Below are 20,398 nucleotides of genomic sequence, written 5' to 3' on the forward strand. Positions count from 1 at the left end.
GGTGCCCCGGAGCACCCAGCGGGGCCCTGACCCAGCGGGGCCCTGATCTGCTTGTGCCCCACGCTGCTCCTAGTTTATTTTTTTCCCCAGGCTATCTCAGTTTAGTGCGCTCAGAATCAAAGCAGCCCACTCCAAAGAGACACCCTTTGACACAGACATCACCATGCCTCTTAGTAAAATAAATTGTCCTCCCATCTTGTTCTCCCCTTCTCCCTTTTGTTCACTGGGGGAGACTGAGGAACCTTCCAGGGAGGCATCAGCAGGGGCTTAAATAGCACGAGCTGACAGTGACAGTAAGATTAAAACGTACAGAAAAGGTCAAGGTCTGTGACTGCACAGAAATTACAGCAGGAATTATGCTCAGCCAGGGTTTTATTTTCTGCATCCAAAGCTTCTCCAAGGCAATGCAATCTAAAATAGAAAGATGTAAGAAAAAAAAAGGAGAAACACGGTGCCTCTACACTCTACAGAGGATGCAAACCCCAGAGGAGAAATTTCAGGAGAATCCCTTCTTCACAGATTACTTCACTGAGGGGCCTTGCCCCTTCTCTGTGACTTTCATGCCACAGCCAGTGGCATAATCAGAAGTCAAACAGGTGCCCAGAATGCAAACGTGGCAAAATCTCGGGTGCAAGTCAGACTTAGGACAGTCAACAGGTTCTTTACACTTGATTCTTGCTCCTTCTCCAGCCCCATTTAAAGATTCAGCCCCCCCATACTTGCCACATTTTGTGCATTCATCTTTTGCCTCAGCTTCAGTAATGAGAGGCTTTCCAAGCCAGCCTTAATGTTTTCCTTGTTGGCAGTACAGAAGGATGATAAAAAGTGGATCTTTTTACTACAGTTCAAGTATTTACAAGTTTAACCACCTTTCAGAATTATATCTACCCCGATGCATGTATTATCTGCACACACATATGTTAACCTAAATATCTAGCTAATTTTTCTCCCCCAAACCTCAGAGTACTTTTAGTTGCTAATGAAGCACATAGAAGAAAGCGTAACTAACCAATGTAATACATGGCTTATTAGAAGCAAAACTAAAGCTCTTATGCAGCACTGGTAAAAGACGGTCTGGATCCTGCTCTGCAATCCAGCACAGAGCTCTACTCAAGTCATCAACACCCCTTCCATGCACAACTGGGACCTCAGTCAGAAAGTCTCCAGATAGACTTCCAGGGAGATCAGCAGCCAATATAAAGCATCCAATGTAAGAGCATGTGGCAACCATTTTTTTACAGAAAGAGACTAAAACGTTTTGAGGTGGAACTGTCAAAGACCAGTTGAGAGCTAGCCCAACAGCCAGCTTCAAGGATGAGGAGCAGGGTGATAAGCTCCCCTCCAGTCATCAAGTCATCTTTGAGGTTTTGTCGTTGGTGAAAACCATATATTCTATTGCTACAAGAAGATGCCAATGGCACGTGCAAGAAATAATTTGCAAACCAATTTTGTACTCGGAGAGCAGAACAGCATCTATCATCTCACAGCTTTACTCTTCTAGCCTTTGGAGCCTATGAGAAGAGCTGTGTGACCTGTGCCCCAGCAAATTGCTCCATCTCCCCAAGAGCATCTGGAACAAAGCCTAGCAACAAATGAGGATTTCCTACATCCTCCTCCCCGTCCCTGCTCCAGCAAACATCCACACCACTGAGCCACAGCCTCCTCCTCCAGCACAAACCCTATTGTAGCTCCTGCTTGTCAATAACCATTTTGCTCACATGACCACAGTTACACTGCTCTCCGGGATTACCTGTTTTTCCTCTGACTGCTGCAATTTGCATGACTCATTTGCAACATGAAGGGCTAAATCGACTTCCTATGCCTTTTTCTGAATATGAGCAATTAGGAGAGAATAAAAGGCTGGTGAAGGAAAGCCCAGCTTACACAATTACACCTGCAGCATCAATGTCAATTCCTGTCATTTGAGAAAGGCAGCAACAACAGAAACTTCATCACAGCATCACATTTTCTCCAAGCTGTGGTTGCCAGCATACCACCAGATCAGGAGGGAAAGCTTGAGCTTTCTAAATCTAAATCTAAAAATAGATTTTTTTCAGGTTTTGCCTGTAACTGGGATCACAGTGCTGGCAAAAGCCTGAATTCCCATGCCGAGATCTCGTATCTTAAACTGGCAACTTGAGCAAGGTCTGGGTTGTCAGGGTTAGAGAAGCACCTCACAGCACTCTGCAGTGACTCCCCTGCTTGCCTGGGAGAGCTGATGAGCTTCAGCAGGTGGGAAGCTCTTTTTCCTGGGTGGAAACTTCTCACCATACCACGTGACTTGAATAGCAGGGTGGATGGTGGGAATAAAACAGGAAATGTGGAAAAAGGAGGGAATCCAGCCTTTTGGAGAAAAGCCAAGGGAAGGAGGCTTATTTCATTACTCACATGCCTGTTAAATCCCCTTCTGAACACTCCAGTGTGCACTGGCTGTGCGTGCTGCAAGAAGTTTCATCTGGAGTGGGCGAGACTGAGAAATCCTATTCCTAATGGTAGAGAGGTGGATATTCGAAAAAGGGAGAGTGGGGAAGAAAGGGGTTGGTTGCTATGCCAGGCTAGCCAGTGAGAAGTCAGTCTACTTTAAATGCTGTGTTTTCCTTAGGGTCATAAAAAAATTCCCCTTAAGATAACCCTCAAAATTCACCTGCCAAGAAAACCTACAAAAATACATCTATTTATACACATACACATGTATATACGCATTTGCATCCCCCCCTTTTTCTTAAATTTATTGATTTTTAAAATTAAACATGACTGAAATAGCAGCCAGCTTCCCTTTCCAGATCCAATGCCAGGAGACATGGTCACAAAACCATTCACTTTTGGTTGGCATTCGAGGTTCAAGTAGAGCACAGCTTATCCATTGGGTAACTGAGGGCTGCTGAGGATGCTTAACAAGGAGCAACCTACCCCTCACTTCAGCAGATCACCCTGATGCACAGAGCAGCCTTGTCCCACAGCTCTGCTAGTGCTCACTCCAATTAGCTCTCTGGTGAGTTACTGCTTTCTGCTACATTCTACGTTTTTACCATTTTCAGCTATTTTGCAGCACTGCTCCCCTTTCTGTGCGTAGGCTGCCATAGCTAGAAATATGCCCTGACTCCTGTTGCTAAGGTGTTCAGTGGAGGTGACAACAAGGGCCTGATCCTGAATTGGAAGTGCGTGGGTGCTGCCCCTTCACAAATGCCATGGATCAAACCCAGGTTTCTACCAAATAGTTTTATTTTTAAAAGGGCTAACCAGAACCCAAGCACTTATTCAGACAGTGGAAGTGAGATGACCCAACAGACATGGACTTACTCTACAATGGTTATCTTTCTTTGGCTGTACCACAGCCAAGAAAAGGGCCAGAACTTGTATTTCCTCCTTACTGGAGATCCACAAAAAGAGGAATTTTATAACAACGGATAGAACTTGTCTAAATACAATTTAAGATTAACTTCATTATAAGAAGTTAGACAAGTAATTCCTGGCTTCTGTGGGGACCCTCTGAAGCCCATAGGAGACAGCACCAAGAAAAGGAAAAAATCAAATCAATCACTTTTTGAAGCACAAGCACAAACTGGAGGGAGACAAGACACACAAACGTTCATTCAACAAGAAGGGAAGCATGTTTTTGTTTCTAATTACCACCTCTTCTGGATCCCCTTGTTTTGGTTAATCTCAGTGTGCTTTATAGAGTAGAGGAAGCCACCACTGGCCTTATTTCACAGCCCAGGAACCTGAAGCATGGAAAAGCATCAGCCAAACTCACCAGCACACCATGAGCAGGACCAGACCCAGAAGCTCACTTCCTCTGTCCCTATCCAGTGCTCCCTCTCTAGAGGACATTACAGAATTATTTCATTTATTTAAAAAGTTCAAACTTCTGCTCACTCCGTCTAAACTCCAAACAAATGAGGTCCATATGTCTAAAAACCCCAAAGCAAAGAAACCAGGAAAAGGAGCACCAGAGACAAATCTGCCTTTAAATACTTACAGAGGTGGTGAAGTCTGGGCTATTGTAAAATAGGTACAAGCACTAGCTAACAGCAAAGTGTGAACTTACTCCACAAGCCACACCTTGAGAGGCACTGCGAGCTGCATTCGCACACCCCTTCTCCTGCCCTGCAATGGGAATCAGCCTGAGAAACAAGTATCAAAATTCGGCCTTGAATTCAAACAGTAACCCACTTTTCAAAGAACAGCATGCACCGGAGGGTGGTAGGTAGCAAGGCTGACAGCTCATCACCCAGCATTTCTCTGTTGTATGTGGGTTTCTCTTTTAATCACAGACTCCCTGCAGCATCTCCTGCTGTACAATGCTTTAAGGGTAATGCTGAGACCCAAGGAGGTTCTTAACCAGTCGTTAATCATCAGTCGGTGTTTTGTATGCTTGGAGGAACTGAGCTCAGCTAGAACTAAGCTGAGGGTAACTTCCCCAGTCAGTCACGGTCTAATGATTTTTCTCTAAAAATGTTATGCATGGCTTGATGCTGCTAACAAGTGCCTTGGATCAATAGTTCTGGCAAGTGAAATTACTTGTTTGGAAAGCAAGTGGCACCCAGCAGCAGCAGGAGAAAGACAGCAGCCACAACAACCTCTGAAATGATGAGAGCAACAGAGAGGGATGCAGAATTTCAAGGAAAAAGCAAGACCCTTCACCCTCAACCTTCCAAAAGGAAGCACCACAGACTTTCTTCATGCAGGTACAGAAACCAAATTTTGGAAGAAAGAGCTGCTTCATCATCTGCTGTGACTGAGGTGAGGTTAGATAGTATGTTGTGGTGTTGGAACCCAGTTCTGCCTGGGAGAGTTGTTCTGTTATAGCACTGCACAGAGGCTGTGTGTGCAATGGGATGAGCCAAAAAGACTGAGTAGGGGAAAAAAAAAATAAGCCTCTCATTCCGATTTCCTTTTCTTCTGATAAATAAATGGTGGTGGGCAGCAAAGGCAATCCTTGGGTTAATAGCAGCAGGGTAGAGCTTAGGAGATAAGAGCTTTATTTATTTAATTTTATTCACTGCCAATTTCTTTTGCTACATTAACCTCTTTAACCCAAAACCAAGGCATTTCTTAAAAATCCACATCAACCACAAATTTAGTGCAGGCCAGGGTGCTTCAGTTTTCACAGTACACTGTCTGCCCCAACCTCTAAAGCAGCCTTCTTTAAGAGGCCTTGAAAAGGAGGCATCAAAGCCATCTGTCATGCTCCCGTATTCAGTTCAGTAAAGCTGAACTTCCATCACTAGTATTTCCTGTGGAGGATAAGCTCTTGGTTGCTACTACATGGAAACATGGCACTCATACAGCAGGTCCCTTTCCTAGTAGAAAACCGACGTAATACAAATTACTACCATTTGTGAAGCCAGCTCTGCACAGGGTCATTTTCACATTGGCACTAGGCCATCCATCACCAAGTTCCCTGGATAGCCAGCAAAGCCAGAGTCTCCAGACTGGATTAAATTAGGTATTTTATTTTTCTATGTCTACTCAAAGCAGCAAAAGGTCAACTCTGTCCCCTCACTGGCTGCTGCTTCTTGGCTGCAGGGCATAATCTTGTCTGTTTGCACAGGCAAAACAGCAGCTTCTGAATTGCTGGAGGAAGCTCCTGAGCAAGCTCAGGGTAAGCAAAGGAACTGAAGCCGTCAGAAGAACCAAGACCTCAGAGCCAAAGCAGAAAAAGGTCTTTTAAGAGTTCACTTTAAGCAATTAGTTTCCCAGTGTAAAGTCAATGCAGGGAAACTTAGCCTGCCAGGGGGTAATACAGCTCAGCACAATCTAGCAGACTGGTATCACCAGGCTGAAGCTAGTGCCCCCTTCAGCATCAGCCTTCCTGGATTTTGCTTTTATTTAGAGAGAATTTAATATTAATGGAGCTCTATCACACAGTTGCACTCAAGTGCCATTATCATCATTAAATGCTATCAGCCTTTGCCTAATTTCCACCCATTACTGACAGATCCAATTCTCTGCTAATCACCAAAAAGGGAAGGGGCAGGCAGCTTCAGTAAAAACCCACACTGTTGCTTTTAACCTTGTCCCTCCAGCAACATGTTGTTACTGGGGTGTTGCTGTGTTGCAGACAGACATGTTGCTCGCAGCCACGCACTTGGGAAAGCCGAGGGACCAGATCTTTTCCACCCATCAGGAAAGCAAACAAGTTGAACTTGCTTTTTCTACAGAAAATATTTATTTGCAAGAAATGAAAAGCACAATATACTTCGCTACATACATGTTTAGGCTACAAAAGCAGGTAGTTTGTTCACTCATAGAATCAACCAGACAATTTAAAAAGGAAAACCAGCAGTTTCTTTCACCCAGTGGACATGTCTGCAGTGTGAAAAACATGGTGGGACCACGTCCAAATGACAGCACTTGTACAAAAATAGAGAGGCCATTGAACACATGTACACAGAGTCAAACAGACTTATGGCAAAAGAACAGAGATATCTGCAGTCAGAGAGGCTCTGATGGACTTTACCAAGGAGCTTAAGGGGGAGTGCTTTTTTTGCACTGGTAGCACTGTCTTTTTAATCTCAGATAGTTTTGAATGTTTGCATAAACCTATTTGTATCCACTGGAACAGAGGGAAAGATCAGCTGGAATGCCTTAGGGGTGTCACATTGAGAGTGACTCACAATCACAAGGTATTGCTTTGTGTGGCCCAAGGCAATGTCTTTGACCCTGGATATGTATTTGTCTTCCAGAGGGTAACACCAGGTAATCTACCTTTGGAAGGCCCAGGGAATCTCAGGGATACTGTCAAGGAAACTGATGTACATGGCCCGCTGAGAGCAAACTGCTCTTCTTGGCATTTTACTGCAGCCATGGGGCAGTTGAGACTGTAGAGCTCACAAGGAAGGAGAGATCTTTAGGTCCTCTCCCAGAAGACCAACTCTACAAATTGTGTTCTTTGAGCTATCAGCTCCCAGGGCCTACTTTTTAAAGTTAACTTACACCATTAAAAAAAACAAACAACAACAACATAAAACTATAATAATTCTGCAGAACAGAAATGGCAGAGGAAGATACAACAAAGCCTAAAGTAATTTATTAATATTTTTTGTACCAAGCAAGAGCTGTCCTACAGGAAGGCCAGACAAGTCCATGACACAAAATGACACAGTGACACAACCTTCTGTTGACAACTGTGAATAGGACAGACTTCAGAAAGCAACTCACACGACAGTTTTACAAGTGCTCGGTGATGTGGAATGCGAACAGGTTTCCGGACTTTCTGTTGCACCAAGTGGAATGTGCCCTGTGGTTTCAGGTAGATGCCTTTATTTAGCAATGTTTACTACATTAAAAAAACAACTCTGTGGGTTTTTTGTGTTGTTTTTTTTTTAATTGCTCACCATGCACACATGCACAGATAACACACGCTCGCATGTGTTCTTGCTAACTGTACAAATGAAGAAAGCAAGATGCAGTTACATCAGCACCACTGAATTAAAATCTGATATGGCAGATACAAGCAGAGTTCTGTTAAAAGAAATTGATTACCTCCTCTGCTTCTCCCTCCCTTTCACTCCCTTAATTATGGGCTGCTAGAGTTCAAAAAGATTTCTACCTGCTGGTTGGAAGGGGAAATGGCATCTACCATAAAGGTCAGACATGCATAAACAGGATTGCACAGTATTAAGGAGTAAGAGGAAGAGTAAAGCTAAAACAAGGGGGTAACTAACATAAAAGGCTATTGTTGTTGATTTAAGGGATCAAGAACTAGATTATTGCCCTGTGATGTCAGGAGTCCCTTCACCTGTCATTTTTTTAATCTTTTCTGTAAGACAGGTCTACAAATCCAGCTTTCCCATGATTTGTTCTCACCTATTCAGTTCCAACTATTGGAGGAAGAGTATGGAGATTGGCACTAGGGCAGAGAAGAGACTAATGACAAGAAAGAATATACCAACTCCATTTCAGCATCATAAATGAGAGTTTCCTGGAAGATGCACTCTTTGCTACGTAGGAAGTCAATTTATATATATATATACCTTGGTAAAGAAGAAAAAGGCCTGCCAGGAAAACCACAAAAAACAAATGGCATCTATCTCTCAATCTTGGAGTCTCTAATTGATGATGATCATCTAAGCAATTCAGTACTAACTGGGATCATAACCTCAACATATCCCTGAAGGCCCACTGTAATTGGCCCTGAGAAAGCTACAATAGTCCAGCCTCTTGATGGAATCTTTAGATCTTATTTGTGAAGACTTTACCACATAAACCAGTTCATTCATATTTGCAACCCCCAAAGTTTTTTACCCTTAACACTACAGTGGAAAGCAGCAACACACCATAGCACTACACTACTTATATAGGCTAGGATAACTTTTGTAGTTACAAAGTACTGCCCTACCATTTCACCTTCAGAATACAAAATGTTCCCTTTCTAATTAGTAACTTGAGAAAGAAATATTTCAGTCACCAAGAGTATAAAAATACTCTGTATGCTTCTGTTCTTAGCTGCATGGGTTTTGTGCAATGGCCTCTCGGCATTACCTAGAATCTAGAGCCCAAATACTCAGTGGAAATCCCTCCCAACATAGCAATTACTGTAATTCATTTACTTGACCTACATTCTAAATGTGTCTAGACAGAATTCACCACTGATAGTTTGGGAGGATGGGAGTAGAGAAGTGGTCGGTTTCTTTAGCAGGGAAAAAAATCCAACAAAACAACAAACTAAGAAGAAAAGTTTTTTGATTGATTTTCAGCTCTACATTAGAAAAATCAAGAACACATTGAGATACATTGTTACATAGAGAAATATGGAAGAGGTCTCCTGCCAGTATAACTCAGATCTGCAGCCTCCAAAAGCAGGTGCGAAGCGTGATGTGCTGTATCAGCTGGAATCTGGCCTAAGAATCTCAGCCTAATCCATTATTAGTGTGTGGTGCTGAAAAATATTGAATGGTGCAGATGAAAGAAGATAAATGCGGCACAGAACTATAAATAGTCTGAGGGAAAAAAACCAACATTATCTACACGTTGGTTACAAGGTTAGAACTGTCACTTGCCCTCTGCTTGATGCTTTTAAAATATATACAGATAAAAAAAATAATGCCCTATATTCCTTCATAGTTTACCTCCCTAGAAGCAAAGACCCGACAGATCTAGACATGCTTTAAAGCTCTAGATCAAAAGGTAAGTTTACTAGTGTATATAAAATCATGCTGACAAGCAGCATAATGTTACAGCTGAAGACTCTTAAGGATCACTTAAGTTCTCTGGTAGAAATGGAAATTAAGTAGCCTTTCCCTGTCCATACACGCAGATTATTCTACAGCCCCAACTCACTGGTCACTGGATAAAGCATACTGGCAGAAGGCTAAGACCTCAAGTACTATAGCTGAGCTAATTAAAAGCACTCATACATGGCACCTTCCCCACATACTACGCCTTCCCTGTGCCCTTAACACAGAGCACATCCAGCTGCCTCTCCACGTGCTCTGCAGTGCATCAACATCCACACTTGGATCACCCCTGGACTGCCAAGGCTGGCAGTGCAATCGCACATGTCCTGCCTCCTCTGTCTCCCTGCTAGGTACATAACACTGCCATAAACTGCCTCTGGAGACAGTGAGATCCTTGTTGCTTAACCAGCCTGTGCGTGGCTGATGACAGGAGATTCTTTGGCCCTTACTATCTAGCAGAGAGACCTGTTCTATTAAGGCCCCTGAAGAAAAATTATCACAAACATACCAATGCAAAGGTTTTCCTTATTATAAAGAAATATTATTTAATACAATAAATCCCCAAGCAATGTGTGTGCTAGGTCAAGAGATTCTCCAAAAGAGTACCTAAAAATAACTTAAAGGATTACACAAATGAAGATTATAGAAATAGATTATCAAACAGTTAAGAAAACTGGTATGACCGTATTGGCTTGGATGAATTAGTTCAGAGGCCTGACCTAGACCATGGCCAATTTAAAATGCTCCAGATAAAATATTACTATCTCCCAATCAGATTTGAACCAACATGCCCAAATTGAACAAACAAAAGGGCGAAACTTTAATAGTGACTAGAACAGTAGGTTTTGGAGAGGGGTAGTTGTTTAGATTTTGCAAAATCATCTGTCTTTTAAGTACTGAGAAATAATTCAATTCTGGTTTGAATACAGCAAAGTCAGCTGTATCTGCACTGGGAGGTGATCCATTCAACATCAGCATGAACTCAATGAGAGTGGCCTCCTACTTATGCACAGTGCAAACTAGTAAGTCTAGTAAGAGCAATGTTGTGTTCAACAGCTTGAGGCCCCTTTTGCATAAGACTTAACCATACAGTTGCCCTCAGGGGTGGCAAACCATGGGTGCTCTGAAAAAAAAAGACCATGTAAGGAATTTTCTAAGCTATGACTTTGCTCACTTACACTGACCAGCCATTAGGTAATGGAAAGCTCAGACCCAGCTTTCTCTTGTCACTTTGCTGACCTCAAGTGGCTAAGCAATGCAGCCATCCCTTGTGGCACCCACCAGTGCTCATTATTTATGAGAAGCCTTAAATCGTTAAAAAAAAATAATAAATAATACAAAAGCTGTTGGTGGACACTGGAATGATTCAAAGGACCCAGTGGGATCGTTGTGAAGGGAAAGAAACTTTAGGGAGGAGTCTGACCCACCAAGAGGAAGGGAACACTTGCAAAATAGACAACAGGATTTCTCCTGTAATTGCCAGCAAAGGTCAAATACTAAAAAGGCACTTGCATAGAAGAATAGGACATTACCTAGAAAGTACAACTGTACAACAAAACTCATTACTAGCTCATGGAGTCAAGCACACGTTTCACTGTCACTAAAGTGAAACACCTTCCTAAAATGGCACAGTGGGGGCTGATCCACAGCCCCCTAATTCATCCAATTCTTTCCATTAATTTCACTGAGTTTTGAATGAGGCCTGAGGGCAGCAAAATAGGATATCAAAGGAACAAAGTCTAAGGGGAATGAAGAACAAGAAAGGAGCTGCTGTAATAAAATACAAATCCAGTATTTTACAAAAAAAAAGAATACTTGCAGGAAATACCTACTGTACATGGTAAAAAATTACTTGTAGGTTAGTTTTTCCCTTATTTATCATTAGGAAAAAAAAAACAACAACAAAAAACAATAACAAAAGAAAAAAAAGAGCTTTAAAATTCTTTACTCTTTTTTTAATATTTTTTGTATTTATTTACTTTTTCTGGTAAGCTGTAAAGTAGTTATGCTAACCTAATGAATTAGGATTTTCACATTAAATTCATCCTCAATGGAGTCTGAGTGCTCTTTTGTATTAACCAGATATAACCCTGTTCTAATCCTGGGGTAGGTTCAACTGTGCCACTGCAAGGACAGCTTGAGCGAAGGCATGACCAGGGTACTTAGAGAGGGAAAACCCTTAAAGGACATAGGACAAGGAGGAAACACAGCAGGGAGAAAAGTACTGGACCAGGATAGGCCTGAATACTGCTCTTGGCTTTTCCATCAAACTAGGGCCACTCACTTCACCTCCCTATGTATCCATCTCATCCCTGCTTGGCCTTGTCTCCTGCCTACTACACCCTCAACTCCTCAGGCCAGAGCCTGACTTGCCATATTGTTAATACAGTATCTACCACCTTCAGGCCTGAACTGTGCCTAGTTTGGACTACCTATACCCCCATATTTTTGGCTAAGCAGTTGGTCTAAGATCACGTATCTGGAAAAGGAGGTAAAAGGAAGATAAGACACATGGCTTTCTTTTCAGGCAATTCAAGTTTGGTGAGGGTGGAATGGGTGTTCAATGATATTTGTGTGGTGAATTCAGAGTTTGCCGAGACCATTTTCAGGGTTAGAAAAGCTCAGTTCTCTTCATTGTGACTGCCTGAACAAAATTTTGCAAAGCTAATAAATACTATATACAATAGTAACAGGAAGATGGCAAGGAAAGGAAAACACAGGACAATCTGAGACCAGGTCTACGTAAGAAATTCTGTCAATGCAGCTAGAAGCCAATAAATTAAATCCATATGGTTCTCTCAAGAGGCACTTCTGGTTTAATCTTTACATTGATTTAGTTTGCTGGAAAGGAACTTATTTAAGATAAACAACCTTAAGCTGACTAAAGGACATCCACCCAAAACACTACATAAATTTAACAAAACCTGCTTTCTAAACAGATTTAGTTAAACTAGTGTAATTCTCCCACACAAAGTGTGACAAGACAGTGGCTGATCTTTGCTTGAATTCCACAACAGTAGAAGCAAGTAGGGAAGCCTACCAGGACTGCTTTCAAACCAGAGAGAAACCTACCCCCCTACATGACAAAGAGGCTGCAGGGGAGAAGAGAAAGAGCTAGAGGAGCAGCATCCTGGTCCACCCTGTTCCTGTCTGTGCTGTTAACTCAAGGCCCTTTCTTGTCCCTTCAGAAGCAGGCTACACACCTGCTTCTCAATCCCCCCAAAAGGCTCAAGTGCAGTAGGCACAGAGCAGTGGCTAGATTCTGAGCAGCATCGTGCTGCATCTCCTCTTTCTCTCAATTTTCTCCCAAGAAACCTATCACCCCCATGCTCCCATCGGTTTTGCATATTTCACTCTTCTGCAGAATGTCTGTGCTCAGATTAGGATGTGTGCATGCACACACACCCACCCACCAGCTACCGGCACACTTCTGGCATCATCTGCCACCATAATTCAATCCTGCCCTTGTAGGATTAGACAGGAGAGGAATAAAAGCAAAGACAGAGACTGTATGTGAAGTGAGGAAGGGAGTTACAAAGACAAGTGATCCCATCTGCAGTCACAGCCTCACCAGTCAATGCAGAAGTTGAACTCCCTCCCTCTTGTGCTTTGGTTCACTGAGGATGACAAGCCAGGGGGACTTTGGTTGAAAATATGTGGGAAAGAGGGAAGTCAAGAAAAAAAAGGCCTTTTTTTATTTTTAAGAGGTGGCATTGACTCTTCTATCTATTTCAATTATCTTGAGTGTTTCATTTCCTTCTAGTTCGGAGTTGACTCTGTAGGGAACAAAAAACCAAAACAACAAAGGTTAATACTTTGTCATTTTTAAAAATGCACATCCTGCTTGAACTGGCTAATGCTAAAAAGGCAACTCAGTACTTATCACGTACTTGTCAGCTGAGTATGGTAAAACACTGAATTAGTCATCTCTTTGGCTTTAGGTATAACTTTAACACAAGCTCTCAGAAGGCACGCCTGGGGTGATATGGCTTATCCTAGCCCTCAGAGTAGCATGTTTCCAAACAAAATTCCTCTCTTCAGTGTTTTGTGTGGTTGCTACTGCTTGTTAGCAGAGACCAAAAACTGAGCCAACAGGACAGTGGCAGGACAAGAAAACGTACAGGGGGAAGAAAGCTGCAGACACATTTAAACCAGTGAATCTCTCTTGTTTCAGAGGATCAAAAACCTTATATTTATGCTATTAAAAAAAAAATGATTAAGGAACTGTCTGTTAAGTAGTACAGACAACTCTACTGGTCCATCTCTTAAGACTCTGCCATGTAAACTTTACACAGTAATGCTTTAGTAAGATCACTACTGCGAGAAGCTCCAGCTCTTCACACCCTAACCTCACAGAAAGCCCAGTGAGTCACAGCCTCACAATTCCACTCAACTGGCAAAAGCTTATTCCTTCAGGAGACACAGAAGTAAACGCTCAAAGAAGAGAGTACCCACAACTAGGAGGCTTACAGGTGTTAGGCTTCTGGCAGAAGCACCGAGTTGGGTAGCTGTATTACCACAGCATAGTTGCAACTACCCCTCCAGAGTAACAATAACTTAGCATATCAACTCTCCAGAAAGAGACCAAATCCTTACTTCATGTTTCCAGTGCCCGGCGTGGCTGACCCCCTGGTCTCACTGCAGGCCCCCAGGCACAAAGGACAGTGACAGCAAACACGCAGATGACAGGCGGCCTGCCCTGCACTCACCTGTGCTGCTGCAGGCCCAGCAGCACCGATTTCTCTAGCCTCGTGTCGTTGGCTATTGTGAACTGCATGATATCATCCTGCTGTGTCCCCGGCACGGCTTCCAGGGACAGCTTTGGGTACTTGGAGGTGTCTGCTTGCCTGTCATTGCGATCTGCAATGGAGATCGGGCTTGATGACTCCTCCAGCTGGTGAGGCTCTTCATAAATTAGCAGACTTCTTGACCTCACTGCATACAAAGAAGGCAAAAAGATATGAAAAACAGGCAGCTCAGGTAATTTCAGGAACTGGAAATCATTAGAGCAGAATTAAAGCTGCAAAGTGATTAACTGGTAATTTGATCACTGAGGAAAGATACCACAGCAGTGGTCTAGGTAGAGATCAAAAAGCTCTGCATTATTCACAAAACAAGAGCAAAATTAAATAATCACTTTGATACTATGCATTTAAAGCAACTCGTTCATTATGAGTATGTAATACTAAGTTTCCCACTCAGTCCTTGAACCCTTTGTTGACACTGGCAAAGGAAACACCAGCTGACATCAACTGTGCATTTTAACAGTATGAACATTTACTACCAAATAAAAATCCTGCTACCTTTTACAGATGACTAGCTTTAGTTCCACAAACAGAAACCAAAAGATTTTAATGAGAAGTACAAAGCAGACTAGTGGGGAAAGGCTTTGCCCATGTCTATGCAATCTTCTGCCAACAGAAAAGATTGCCAAGCTATTCTTTGAAAGACTGGCCTGCTAAGAAGCAGAAAAGCAAGAAGTGCTTGATAAGGGGGTTAGGAATGGGGTGGAAACCAATTGTGCTGAAGCACAATCAATCAGGAGGCAAGACTGAGTTAGCTGTCACTTACCAATGGAGTCTGTGTAGGACTCTGGAGAGGAATGCTGCCTGGGCAACACCATCTTTGTAGCAGAAGGATATGGCCCATAGCTCTGAGAGAAGCTGCCAAAAACTACTGCAAAGCACAGCACCACCATCTGGCAAAGGGAAGATGCAGAAGAGGTAAGTGCATTAGCTCTTGGTCAACACACGCACTAAGAAACATCACAAATCAGATCCGATACATTTTGAAAACAAATAATTTGAGACCATTTTTGCCTGTAGCCTTATTTACTCCCAAAGTAGAAAAGCAGACACAGCCACCATGTGTGTTTTACAGATACTGTCTGGAATTTCCAAGGTTATTTCTGCTGCTGGCTCCCTTCTTGCTTTGAATTGACAGAGAAACTAGCAGACTAGAACAACTCAGGCCTTGAAAATAATTTCCATCCATTTATAGCACTAGTAAACAGGGAACTTGCTGGCTGAGTGTAAAGAGGGAAAAAGGAAAAGTTTCATTCTAATCCTCTTCTTATCCTGACTACTGTTACTGAAATAGAACAGAGGAGGATTTACATCCTTAGTCATATTTTTATTTGGATGCACAAATTTATTTTTACTGGTATCAAAAGAGCCAAGCATCAAAGGTCACCCTCATTTTCAGTTTACAACCCTAGACACCATTTCTCACAGACAATATTGTAGGAAATTATAAAACATAACACTCAAAGGAGCAGTGCTCCTTCTTTCATCACTGCAGCACCGAATCGAAAGCACAGGCCCAGTCTCCTCCAGACTGTAATGCCTTCCCACAACCACCAATCTTCATCAGCCAGGAGTCTTATCTACCTCAAAATTAATAATCACATTTTAAAGAGAGATTTTTCAAGTTGAGAATTTGCAAGTGAGGGGCCTTTGCACAGTGGAAAGAGATTTTCACCCCCCTACAGCTCCCAGCTTCAGTGACACTCACCATAAGACAGGTCCCTGTCTGTGTGCTAGCTGCCTTACATGAACGGGACACTTTCCCAGCAACCATTGCTTGGAGTCTCTGCAACTGCTGCAGAAGCGTTCTGGAAAGCAAAGACAACAGAAAGGCATCAAATGCATTGATCTACTTGTTGGTTAAACAGTTTTGCTTCAAATTCCACATGTGGCAATATTACAGCATTTATGACAAGGTATAGATAGGTAAAATCCTTCCCTTGAAGCTTCTAGGAAGGAATGGTTTTAGTTCTGAAAGATTTTTACATGTATGAGTACTGGGGCTTTCAGAAAGATCTTTTGCCTTTCCCTTGACTGATGTTCCTGAGCAATGACTTCTTCACTACTTTCAGAACATTATTCTAAATAAAAACTTTGTTTCTACAACAAGTTAATCTGACAAACGTATGAACAACTGAAACTGCTCTCTATATGACTAGAACCGTGTATGACCTGATTCTACGTCATTAATTTAGCAGGAGTTTCACCAATGTATGAAAAGGTGCAGTAGCAAGTTTGTAACTGTTCTGAGGTATACAGGCTGGAGTCAACAGTCCCAGATCCTTCTATCTTTCTGGCTGTTTTTCTTCTGTATTATGACCAATTACTACAGTCAGGATACTAGTCATTTAATTATGAAATTATCTCAAAGAATGATTGATATAGAGTTTTCACAGCTGTGTTAATTTCTTTTCATTAAAGCTTTTTAACAGATAAGGAGCAACACAAATGCCTGTCCTTGACACAGTAAAATATAGTACAATATTGCACCAAGATTTTGACTTTGCTGTTTGTTTCCAATTTTACTTTTTACTTCTACTCTAAGTCTCACAACCCATTGCAAAGGGTAACCCCCACAGAACTCCAGACAACAGCTTTGGAAGCTGAGACGTCAAATGGCAAAGCAAGAGGCAAGGTCAGAATGTCAGAGAAAATAGAAGGATTATTTTAAGATCAAACTGGCTAAAAGCTAATTGCAGGACAGACCCAGAGGTGCCTTCACAGCTCAATATACACTTGTCTGCCTATTATTATAGATTTTTTTAATCATCAGTCCTCATTGCTAATTAGGGCTTAATGAATTCAAGGACCTCAAGAATGCATTCTGAAATGAGCACAAGGCATGCTCACAGCACAGATTTATCTGGGCCAGCAGGTCCTTCTCAACTTAATATGCTCTTGAGATCATGGTTTATTCTGCAACTCTGTATTTTAAAAAAGGAAGTGAATTGTCTAATTCAGTCCTTTATTCACTATCAGAAAGACCACAGGCAAATGAAAGATGAAAACACTGTCCACATAAATAAGACCATCGTAATTGCCTGCTCCTTTCTGCACTTTTCCTCAGCTGCTCCTCACATCCACCTCATGGCACAGGGTTCACAAAGACTTGCATACATGATATATGTAATTTTCTGGCACAGAACATGCTGCACACCATATTCCCACCATATGCCACCAGCTACGTCACACAGCAATGTCTTTTTATCCCTGAAATTTCTGTGCTATTATTGAAGACTAAGTCTTTCCCCTGTTTCAGGTCTGAGTCACTGGCCTCGACACCGAACAGCTCCGCAGAGTGAGGAGGGAGGAGCTCTCCTCCTCCCCAACTTGGGGGCTGGCAGCAGCAGCCGCCTTGAAAAGCGGATCATTCTTGCCGCTTTCTGTGGAGGCGTTAGTGAGAAAACAGCTAATGGCTGGTGAGGAAATCAACAGAGAAGAGGCTATTCTCCTCATGTTGCTCATCTCTACCTTTTTGTGCCAAATTTAAAAAAATCTGCTGGGCAGAGTGGGCCCAGAGTGCTGATTCCAAAATACATTCTTTTTGGAAAGTATAATTAGACAGGTATGCTGAAGTCTCCTAAACACAGAGGAAGATTCATCCATGACCTTATTCACCAGCTACTTTCATATAACATGTCTTTCTCCCCCAAGTCATTTATCTGTTTGCACAGAGCTACTGTCTTCTTCTTAGCAAAGATTCAGTGTTGGGAGCTGAGAGGATATGGTTGCATTTTCTAACCAAGAGCAAGAGTTGAGGCAAGACCAAGAAACAAGTTTGTTCAGAGATGATACTCGTTTACCCTGCCACCACTAAAGTGGGTCACTCCTTGGTCTTTTTAGTCTCTATTTGCATCTGGAATGATGGAATACTGGATTCTGAGGTCAAAAGATCTCCTTTCCCATGCAAAAGCTGCCTTCATTATTACTGGATGGCTGCAGGGATCATCTGGACTAAGAGAGGGAAAAGGAACAGCTCTCTGCTCTGCAGAACAGGGAGTTACATAAAATAAGATGTTTTCCCTCTAAGTATCAGAAGGAAGGCCACAAATACTTCTAGTGAAACACACTGTCTATGGCTAAACCCTAACAGAAGAAAATGCAATCCCAAAGCAGTGTTCATAAAGGGATTTGCACCCACAGGGATTATTTTCACTGTCTGACACATTTCCCAGTGATATTCAATTAGAGGGTCACCTCTGTAGGAGGTGTGAACGTGCATTCACGCTTTTCCCTGCCAATGGATGCACCTCATAGGAAAGCTGTAAAGTGACTGAAGACTCCTGCTCTCCCTTCCACAAACTGCCAGCAAATTCATTCTGCCTGTGATGTCTTATTTTCATGTGCACATTCATGTATTAATCTTCAAAAGAGCCCCTTTCATTATCAAAGTAAGGAATAAGTCAAAGCTTTCCCTCTGCTTCCAGTGACACTGATTAAGGAGAGGAAACTTCTCACTCCAGGACCTAGCCACCTGGGAGGCTTCTTCAATTCAGTGCTTATGTTTATAATCCAACATCAATTTAAACAAAAAAGACAGTGTCTAGGGGATGCCAAACATTATTTATTTTGATCAAAATGTATCTACCTTGTGAGGAAGAAAACGTAATTTTGATAAGGAGAGAGAAAAATTATTCTGTCTTCCAACACACAGATTCCTTCTCTGTCCTATTTGTAAGAAAGACAGCGAATCCCAAAGCAAGGTTTTCACAGAAAGAACAGAATACCTCAAAGCAGGAAAAAAAAATCCACAATTCTTCCTCATTTGAATTACAAAGAAAAAAATCCAGCAATTTTTCCTCGAAGTTGTTTCAGCATAAAGAACACTAACCTGCTGCTTTGAAAACAAGGAGCCACTCTAAGGCTGCTGAGCTTTGGCAACTATAAGGGTGGTCTGAAACGAAGTGCAAGATATCTCATTGCAACTTAAATCCAGATCCTTCACTCCTTGAAAATTACTTTACCAGCCTCAAATAAAGTAATAGCTATGCAAATTAGTGACGTCTGGCAGCTTTGGTAATGATAAACTCTAGCATTTATCAGGTCAGAATGACACGCAATTCCAATTCAATCTTTAGATGACTGGGAGTTGTAACAATAGCTTAAGCAGGAGCATGAGAAATGGAAGAACCTTAAAGGCCCTTGCCTTTAAAGTGTCTGTCAGAGTGGAGATCTCAACAACTTGGTAGTCATTACTCCATGGGACCATCTCTAGCAGCTACTTGCATGCATTGTCCACTTGTGAAAATCTCAACCATATGTTAATTGGATCCTATGTCTATCATTTCTCTGGGAAAAGTGATCAATATGTTTATAAATATAGACTCAACATAAGGGAAAAGCAAAAGTACTTTTCACATGTCATGCACGGTATGAATGTTTCAGCACTGTCTTTAAGCTCAAATAGTGATGGCCCCCAAGTAGATTAGTAGACAACACTGGTGTCGGGGACCATTTTCAAGCCACTAGATCATTGATAGCTTCTGTCTTCAGTCCCAGTGTCATAACATGAGAGGATCAAGCCTTCTTGGTGACTGGGACAAGCCAGTTCAACTCTTGGTGACAGCTTCTTCTCACACCCCATGTGTCCAGATGCTACACAAAACAAAGAGATTCTGGCTCACTTGTTGCTACAAGATGTAACAGATATATGCAATGATGTGCTTCCTTCATTGTGAGAAAACTGCCTAGAAAGGAACTTGGATGGGTTTCTTTTAAGGGACTGAGTCACATAAATTAGGAGAGGAAACATATGCTAGTGTTCTAATACTAAAGATGTCAAAAATGCTGCAGTCACCCACTCAGAGCAATGAGGATGAAAAATTCCCCTGTATCTTGATCCCCGCCCGGCCTCCTGCCTTGCCTTTTAAGACGCATAAATGTCACGGGAGATGCTTCTGGATGCAAAGTTTTTGACCACACTTGTACCTTTTACATTACATGTATTCATATTCAGAACTTCAGACTATGGCAGGCTCTCAGGTCATGTTACTGAGAATAACATAGGAACATTTTTACCAGAAGAAATTCTAATGCTTCCATGGTTTGGAGAGAGACTTTGAAATGCAACTAGGGTTTCCCTGAAGTCTTAGGTATGTGTCTGTGCAAAATACATTATGTATATAGAATACCATGGTAAAAAACCCTGATTGCACATACCAAAAGGAAATTTGATGCTCAATAGTTATGGTTTTGGAAGTTTCCCTTTAGTTCCTCTCAACTCCAGCCAGACTACAAAAATATGATACTGACTGATAGTACATACATGAACATAAACTTCTCAGTAAACAGCTACAGCCAAATTATCCAAAAAGGTAAAAAAACAACTTTGTCTTCATCCACATGGTATGCCTGAGCATTTTTACATGTAGTCACAGCTCTTATTTTTCTGTTATCCTTCTTCCACTCTTG

General features: G+C 42.0%; 1 protein-coding gene across 1 annotated transcript in view; it reads right to left on the reverse strand.

Moving 5' to 3' along the window:
* The window catches only part of CREB3L2 (cAMP responsive element binding protein 3-like 2), a 49,415-nt gene that overhangs the window by 3,965 nt on the left and 25,052 nt on the right, over positions 1 to 20,398 (reverse strand). The window contains exons 8-11 of the mRNA XM_010008209.1: positions 15,696 to 15,795; positions 14,754 to 14,880; positions 13,892 to 14,117; positions 12,505 to 12,958 (exon numbers count right to left, since the gene is read on the reverse strand). Coding sequence (XP_010006511.1) covers positions 12,883 to 12,958; positions 13,892 to 14,117; positions 14,754 to 14,880; positions 15,696 to 15,795 — 529 coding nt within the window. The 3' untranslated portion in view covers positions 12,505 to 12,882. The remainder of the gene's footprint in view (positions 1 to 12,504; positions 12,959 to 13,891; positions 14,118 to 14,753; positions 14,881 to 15,695; positions 15,796 to 20,398) is intronic.

This window comes from Chaetura pelagica, unplaced genomic scaffold, assembly GCF_000747805.2.
Source record: "Chaetura pelagica isolate M959 unplaced genomic scaffold, ChaPel_1.0 scaffold92, whole genome shotgun sequence".
In the NCBI taxonomy this organism is placed as follows: domain Eukaryota; kingdom Metazoa; phylum Chordata; class Aves; order Apodiformes; family Apodidae; genus Chaetura; species Chaetura pelagica.